This window comes from Apis dorsata, unplaced genomic scaffold (assembly GCF_000469605.1).
Source record: "Apis dorsata unplaced genomic scaffold, Apis dorsata 1.3 scaffold_80, whole genome shotgun sequence".
Classification (NCBI taxonomy): domain Eukaryota; kingdom Metazoa; phylum Arthropoda; class Insecta; order Hymenoptera; family Apidae; genus Apis; species Apis dorsata.
In genome coordinates, this window is record NW_006263378.1 from 196936 (window position 1) to 205843 (window position 8908).

An 8908-nucleotide genomic window follows, 5' to 3' on the forward strand; every position below is an offset into this window, starting at 1 on the left:
ATTTCATATTTATAAATTATTTAATTTAATTATTTAATTTCTATTTTTAATTTATTTTTTATCTTTTCTTTTTTTATTTTCTCTAATCTTTTCTAATTTAATAGATTTTAAAATAATTAAATTAAATCATACATATTTATTTATTTCTATGATTTTTTATATATCGAAATTTTTATCAAGTTTATTAATTAATTGGAATCTAAATAATAATAAATTATATAAGTATAATATATATAATAAAATATATAAGAAATATAATTCATGTACATATCCGTTAAAAACAGATATCTTTAAGTTTTGCAGATGGCTTTCTCTTTTTCTTGCTTTTCAAAATTTACTTTCACTAGTTTGCTCTGTTTTTCATGATTCCAGGCGCTCTGATGTACCTGAACGAGGCCACATTATTGAACAACATACGGACTCGTTATTTCAAGGATAGTATATACGTAAGTAATTATTCGCAAATTATAGTGCATTATTCAAAACAATTTAACAATATACCATAAAAATAAATACGTTTCTAAACAGTTCAATAAAATTTGAAAAATATTATGGATAATAAATTACTTCTTTCATGTATTTATGAATAATAATTCAAATAAATAAATTTTTGATCAATATTTTTTGTTAATATTTTGAATACAGACTTACGTAGCCAATATCTTAATTGCTGTAAATCCTTATTGCGAGGTTAAAGATCTTTATTCTACTGAAACAATCAAAGCTTATAAAGGGAAATCTTTGGGAGAAACGCCTCCTCATGTTTTCGCTATTGGTATGTATTGTTAGTTTGATATCTTTATTTTTAATTTTTATCATTAAATTTTTATATAATATATATCATATATTATATATATATCAATTTTAATCGATTTGTTTTTCTCAGCTGACAAAGCGTTTAGAGATATGAAAGTATTAAAACAATCACAAAGTATCATTGTTTCTGGAGAATCGGGAGCAGGCAAAACTGAATCTACAAAGTATTTGCTTCGATATCTTTGTGACTTATGGGGATCTACGGCTGGACCGATTGAACAAAAGATTTTAGATGGTGCATACTATGAAAAAAAGTGTTATGTTATAATTAAATATAAAAAATAGATTATATACATTTCTCTATATTCTTCTTATTAGCAAATCCAGTGTTGGAAGCTTTTGGAAACGCAAAAACTAAGCGAAACAATAATAGCTCTCGTTTTGGTAAATTTATGGAAGTTCATTTTGATTCGAAATGCCAAGTGGTTGGGGGTTATATTTCTCATTATTTATTGGAAAAATCGAGAGTATGTCTTCAGAGTCCTGATGAAAGAAACTATCATGTTTTCTATATGATGTGTGCGGGTGCTCCTCCAGAACTTCGTGCAAAACTTGGAATTACAAAACCGGACGATTTCCAATATCTAAAAAATGGTTGTACACAATATTTCTGTAACAATGAATCAGAAAAAAAGTTGAAGGAAACTCAAAAGAGTCATGATCAAATTATAAAAGGTAGCTTGCACGATCCAATCTTGGATGACGTTGAAGGATTTAATGCTATTGATCAAGTAAATATAAATATTGTTCGATTATTTAGAGTTATACTATCAATACTTTAATATTTTTAAGATTTCAAATTGCAAGTAATTTTCATTAAATTATTTAACAATTTATTATAAGAAGCATTTTTTAAAAAATTAATAATTATATTTATATTTATCTCTCTTTTCGCTGATTGGATTTGAATTTTTTGAATACAGGAAAAAGCAACGGTAATTCGATCATTTTTTAAATATCAAATATTTTTTTTATTTGATTAATTTTTATTTATTTTTTCTTTTCGGATTTTTACAGCAATCTTTTTTATTTATATAATATTTTATATATATAATTGATTTTGGTCGATTTTATTTCATAGATAGAATAATAATCAAGTATTCAAATTTTCATAAGGCTTTGACTCGACTCGGCTTGACCGAAGTAGAAAGAATGGAAATTTATACAATGGTAGCTGCGGTACTTCATCTTGGAAATATCACTTTTGAGGACAATCCTGAGGACACGAAAGGAGGTTCTAGAATATGCGCCAATTCTGAGAAAGCAGTATTAATGAGTGCAAAATTATTAGCTGTTGATCTTGAAGAACTTAGACAAGCTTTAGTTTCAAAAGTAATGCAGACGAGTCGTGGTGGTATCAAGGGAACGGTTATTATGTAAATTTATACAATTTAGAAATAAAAAATCAAAAAAATTCAGAAAAAAATCAGAAATAATATAAAAAAGAAATATAATTAATAATATAATAAAAATTTAATTATAATAATTCAATATTTTAAGGGTACCATTGAAAGTTTACGAAGCTAATAATGCCAGGGACGCTTTGGCTAAAGCTATTTATAGTAAATTATTTGATCATATTGTAGCTCGTATCAATAAAAGTATTCCTTTTAAAGCTTCAAGTTATTATATTGGTGTTTTGGATATTGCAGGATTTGGTATGTATATATTATTATAATTTTTATTTTATTTTTATTTTATAATTATAATTTATTGTGCATTATTATTTTTTACAGAATACTTTAAAGTTAACAGTTTTGAACAATTCTGCATAAATTATTGTAATGAAAAATTACAACAATTTTTTAACGAAAGAATTTTAAAATATGAGCAAGATCTTTATGCAAGAGAATCACTTAATGTTCCAAAGATATCTTATGTAGATAATCAAGATTGCATTGGTAAATATAATTATTTTATCATTTTATAATCTTAAGATAATAATAATAAAATAATATTTTCTATATTTCTTAATTTTTAGATTTAATTGAGTCAAAAAACATGGGAATTTTTAGTCTCTTAGATGAAGAATCAAAATTACCAACTCATAGTTTTGCACATTTTACTAGTGAAGTTCATCGTGTCTGGAATGGTCATTTTAGAATAACTTTACCGCGAACTTCTCGTTTAAAAGCTCATAGAGAATTACGTGATGATGAAGGATTTGTAATTCGTCATTATGCTGGTGGTGTTTGTTATCAAACGGTATTATAATATTCTGTATTAAATATATTTTATAAAAAATATCTTTATCACTAATATAATATACATATTATAAATATATATATTATGTTTTCTTTAATACGTTTTAATTTTCTATTCTTTAAAAACTCTAAATAATTTTTCTTTCTTTTCCAGAATCAATTCATAGAGAAAAACAACGATGCTCTACATGCTTCTTTAGAAGCATTAATTCAAGAAAGTAATAATAAATTTCTGAGAACACAATTTGCCAATAATTCTCGTCAGAAAGGAAAACTTACATTCATCAGTGTCGGCAGTAAATTCAAAACACAACTTGGGGAACTCATGGATAAATTAAAAAACAATGTAAAAAGTATTTAAATTATTTGTTAATATGTTTTTCATACAAGAAGAGAAATTAAATCATAAATTAAATTTTTCTATAGGGTACGAATTTTATTCGATGTATAAAACCGAATAATGAAATGGTGGCTTATCAATTTGATGGAAATAGTATTTTGGGGCAACTTCGTTGTTCCGGAATGACATCTGTCTTAGAACTCATGGAACATGGTTATCCTAGTAGAGTCCCATTTCAAGAATTGTACAATATGTACAAAACTTATCTTCCGCCAGAATTAGCCAAACTGGAACCTAGATTTTTTTGTGAAGCATTACTTCATAGTTTAAAATTAAATAAGAAAGATTTTAAGTTTGGAATTACTAGAGTATTCTTTAAACCTGGAAAATTTGCTGAATTCGATAAAATTATGAAATACGATCCTGAGAATTTAAGGAAGTTGGTAGCTAACGTAAAGAAATGGTTACTTAAATCTCGATGGAACAAAATGCAGTTCTGTGCATTATCCGTGATCAAATTGAAAAACAAAATTATCTATCGAAGACACCATTTAATTATTTTACAAAAAACAGTAAGAATGTATATAGCTAAAAAACAACATCGTCCTCGCATAAAGGGAATTCGAAAAATTGAAAACTTAAAGACACAGTTAAAAGGTATGGAAGAAACATCCAAACAATTAAAAAATCATGAACAATGTATGAATGACATAAAAAGATTGCAGTACAATTTGGATAAAGCGATTAAGAAGATTAAAATCAGTGAAAAAATAAAACCAATGGAAATTGATAATTTATATACGAATTTAGTAAATCAAGTAAACAAACAAATGGCATTATTGCAAGATAATGTTAAACAACAAAAAATTGCTGAAGAACAAGCAAGATTAAGAAAAATTCAACTGGAATTAGAAATTGAAAAACAGAAAAAAGAAGAAGAAGAAAGAAAAAAAAAGGAAGAGGAAGAAAATAGAAGAAAAAAACATGAAATTGAAATAAGAAGAAAGGTAGAAGAAGAGCAAAAAAGAAAACAAGAAGAGGAAGATAAAAAAACTGCTGCAATTCTTCAAGTACATATGTTTTATTTTATCATTTATTTTTTTACAAGATAATATTTTTTCACATATTTGATAATTTAAAGAATTCTCCTAATAATCAATAGTAATTATTCTTCTTGGTCTTATGGCTAAGATCAAATATAATATTTGTTCTTATCAGGTTAATATTTGATATGTTCCCTATTATGAAGTTAAAATATTAGTTTGATTTTTCGAATCGAGTGGAATAAATAACATTAATTGTAATATATTTTATATTTTATAATTTATTTTGAAGGCGCAGATAGAGAAAGAAGCAATGGAAGAAAGTAAATATCGCGAATTATTAGAACAGGAAAGAAGAGATCACGAATTAGCAATAAGATTAGCTCAAGAATCAAACGGACAAGTTGAAGATTCTCCACCACCTGTACGAAGGTATTATATCTCGCATTATTTTTATCAATTCTAACATTTAAAATTTATTTCATCATTTTTTTTCGTTTTTCTTTGATTTATAATTTTTAAAAAAATAGAATAATCTAAATTGATAATAAATGAAAATGAATTTAAATTATTTAATTATTTAAAATGTGGCTAAAATATAATATAACTCGAAAAATTTTTTTAAACGATAAAATAAAATTTTATTTTTTAAATATGTACATATAGTGGTTCTGATGTACGAATACCATCAAACAACAGGCTAATAAGGTAATGTAACATTCGATATTTACTGCATGCAAAACTAATATTTAATAATTTATTATAATTTTATTTTAGTAGATAATTTACTAATTTTTATTTTTTGCAATATTAACGATATTTGAATTTTATTGCTTATAGAATAATAATATTTTTTATTTAAATAATATTTATTTATTTTTTATTATTTATTTATTTGTTTCGAAATAATTTTCTCGATATATAAACAAGATTTAAGAGAAATATATTATATTCTACCGAAAATTTAAATTTAAATTAAATTTCTTTTTAATTTAAAACATATACAATATAAATTATAAATAATTTATAATGCAATATTTTTATTCTATAAAAATACCAAATAAATTATAAGATTCAAATTACATAAAAAATAAGTTTAAAAAAATAAATTATAAAAAGATTCTTTTAAACATATTTATCAAATAATAAAAAGCAATTCCATTTAATCAGAAAAAGTTTATTGAACAATTATAAAAAATAAAAACAAACTTAAATAAAATTATCAAAATAATAAATTTTATATAAATTTTGATTGCACACAAATAAATCATTTAGATTCACAGAGTTAGAAAAGAGAGGCGAGGATAACTCTACTATTAGATATGCAAATAAGTTCCTTTTCCTTTTTTCTATGTTCATATTTTCATCACTTCATTCATCACTTTTGATTGAATTCGAATTACCCGTTTGTACTGTTGTATCTGTGAAAAAATGTTTTTTTGTTTTTAAGAAGAGCCATGATAAGCGCTCTAAGAGTTTTCAATCCTATGCAACAATTTCAAGTAATGGCGTACGAGAAACATCATTTACGTCACTGCTTATTTTTGGCATTTTAGCTTAGGAAATCAGTTATTGAAACTACTAAAATGGTTTATACAGAAGAGAACGCTGTATACAAAACATGCAAATAGTCGTACTAAAGATTTAAAGCCAAGAATTTTAATTTGAAAGACAACGTTCGATCGTTCAAGTGCACCGAGAAAGTTTGATGATAGTGAGTTAGAAAAATTGCTCATTGAAAATCCGACCAGAAGAAGAATTGACAGAAAGATTGAGAATCATCAGACAAGCAATATCTATTCGATTGAAACAATTGAGTAAGATTCAGAAGTTAGGTTGATGAATCTTACATGAATTAAACGAAATGAATAAAAAAAATAGATTCGAGATTTCTGTTGTCTTGCTTTTACGGCATAAAAGAAAAAGTTTTCTGCACAAAATTGTTACTGGATCTTATATAACAATCCCAAATGACAGAAATCATGGCTTAATCTCGGAAAACCGCTGATTTCAGTGGCAAAACCGAACTTACATTGCAAAAAAGTTTTGCTTTCTGTGAGATTTCCGAGGAATTGCTTTCACATGAAAGGGCAGTAACTATCAATTAATCAATTTAAATGATCAGCTAGAGAAAAACAGCCATTTACTAGACAAAGAACAAAATACGTGATTTTGCAGCATGACAATGCTTGGCTACATTTAGAACACAATTTATGCGTTGAAATGGAAAGTCCTGCGACATACTCTCTAAATCTATTCCCGTAAGAATATCATCTTTTTCGGAGTCTGTAATACCAATTGTCGAGAAAGCATTTCAACTCGGAAAAAGAAATCCGAAAATATATTGATGACTTCATAACTAGCAAGCAGCTGTCATTCTTCAGGAATGAAATTTATAATTTACTTACTAGGTGGAAAAAGATTATAGAGAATGAGGATGAATACTTTGAGACATCTTGTACTTGAGACAATCTTGTACCTGATTTATGTAATAAAATCTTGAATTTGAAAAAAAAAGAACTTATTTGCACACCTAATAGTATTGAAATAAAAATATTTTTATTATCATAAAACAATATTATAAATGTTATTTTTAAAAACACAATTAACATGTAGCTACAATATGCACAAAAAACACCAAGAATTTTTTATATATATAATTTAAAATTAAATTGTATTATATATTTACATTCATGAAATTTGTAAAAATTTATACAAAAATTTTCAACATAGAAAAAAAATGAATCATAATTATATTTATAAAATTTTGACAAATTACATTATATTATAATTCATTTTTAAAAGATCATTTATTAAAATAAGATAAACAAATATTTTTATACAAATATTCTATATAAATATATTAAAATCATATTGTACGAATATTATATATATGCGTATATTATATGTGTATAGAAGAACATGTGAGCTATATTATATTAAAGTTATATTACATTATAGGAAAATTATTTAAAATATTAAATATCTGTATAAATATATTATAAATTGTATAAATTTTTTTAATATATATTTTTACATATATATTTTTAATACATATATATATATATATATATATATTATATACATTATATATATTATATACATATAAGTATATATATAATTTATAAACTATATTTCATCTCTATTGATTAATTTTTTTGACACAATAGATCAGAGCAAATACATAATAATCAAGCAGTTTTGACTAATAAAAAATATGATTTATCTAAATGGAAATATTCAGAATTACGAGATGCAATAAATACATCCTGCGATATCGAATTGTTGGAGGTAAAATTACATACATTTTATTTAATAAAATAAATTCAAGAATGGCAGTATAATTTTTTTATAGGCTTGTCGTCATGAATTCCACCGAAGATTAAAAGTTTATCATGCATGGAAAGCAAGAAATCGTAGACGAACAATCATGGATGAAAATGAAAGGGCACCAAAATCTATCATGGAAGCTGGTAAAATTTAGATTTGTATAAGAAATATGTTATTTAGATAGAACATATTAGATAGAATATATTATATTAATATATTCTAATATTTTTTCAGCTACAAAAATACCAAGATCTCAAACGAAACAATCCATAATTGAATCTTCGCAACGATATTTTAGAATTCCTTTTGTACGACCAACTGTAACAGGACAACAAGACTCGCATGTACCTGGTAAGCGAGGATGGTGGTACGCTCATTTCGATGGTCAATATGTTGCTAGACAGATGGAACTTCATCCAGACAAAGCACCAATTTTATTGGTAGCAGGTATAATTCTAAATATTCATTTTTAATTCATTTTTATTTATTCTTATCTATATCTTTATAATTTAGAGCAAAAAGTAATAAAATAATTTATTTTAATCTATAATATATAATATATATCAATATATAATATTTTGATCATCAATTATTTATAACAATTAAAATCATTGCAATATATTTTTATTATAAATGTCATTTATAACTTGCTTTTGCTTTTTTTTTAAAATTAGATTATAAAGAAAATTATATCATAAAGAAAATTAATAATCATATATATTTATTATGTTAATTAATATATTGAAAAAGATTATTTTTTGTAAAGGTATTGATGATATGCAAATGTGCGAATTGAGTCTAGACGAAACTGGATTAACTAGGAAACGCGGTGCAGAAGTTTTGGAACATGAATTCAATCGTGAATGGGAAAAGCATGGAGGCAAACCTTACGTGCCTTCGTGTGATCGTAAGAAATGAGACTATTCCATTAAACAAATAAAAGTAGTTTTTTATATAGATTATGAATTTTTATATTGAAAATGAACTTGGAGCACAGTGTCTTAGAACGTGTGCCTTTTTCATTATATAATAAAAGCAATATTTTGTAAATCACGATAAAAAAGATTCATATTCTTATTGATTGTTATTGATTATAATTTTTCATGGAAAATATAAAATGACAAATATGATGGATCTATAAATATATATATATAAATAGTATATATATATATATA

The 8908-nt window shown here is 24.5% G+C and overlaps 1 protein-coding gene and 1 non-coding gene across 5 annotated transcripts in view; both read left to right on the forward strand.

The window, feature by feature from the left end:
- LOC102675857 (myosin heavy chain 95F) overlaps positions 1-8796 on the forward strand; it is a 22406-nt gene extending 13610 nt beyond the window's left edge. Inside the window, exons 3-19 of one of the 4 annotated variants that reach the window (XM_031508229.1) lie at positions 373-446; positions 646-775; positions 887-1051; positions 1135-1547; positions 1740-1751; positions 1933-2192; positions 2317-2474; positions 2553-2717; positions 2798-3021; positions 3175-3366; positions 3447-4430; positions 4696-4835; positions 5070-5111; positions 7574-7694; positions 7759-7876; positions 7968-8180; positions 8500-8796. In XM_031508229.1, the coding sequence (XP_031364089.1) occupies positions 373-446; positions 646-775; positions 887-1051; positions 1135-1547; positions 1740-1751; positions 1933-2192; positions 2317-2474; positions 2553-2717; positions 2798-3021; positions 3175-3366; positions 3447-4430; positions 4696-4835; positions 5070-5111; positions 7574-7694; positions 7759-7876; positions 7968-8180; positions 8500-8651 (3563 nt within the window). In that variant the 3' untranslated portion in view covers positions 8652-8796. Of the gene's footprint in view, positions 1-365; positions 447-645; positions 776-886; positions 1052-1134; positions 1548-1739; positions 1752-1932; positions 2193-2316; positions 2475-2552; positions 2718-2797; positions 3022-3174; positions 3367-3446; positions 4431-4695; positions 4836-5069; positions 5112-7573; positions 7695-7758; positions 7877-7967; positions 8181-8499 lie in introns of all 4 variants that reach the window. The other 3 variants (XM_006610851.2, XM_006610853.2, XM_006610852.2) reach the window with 3 other exon arrangements.
- LOC116184970 lies at positions 4527-4650 on the forward strand. Its single transcript, XR_004149658.1, has one exon. It is a non-coding gene; the product is annotated as a U2 spliceosomal RNA (small nuclear RNA).
- Positions 8797-8908: the final 112 nt, after the last annotated feature.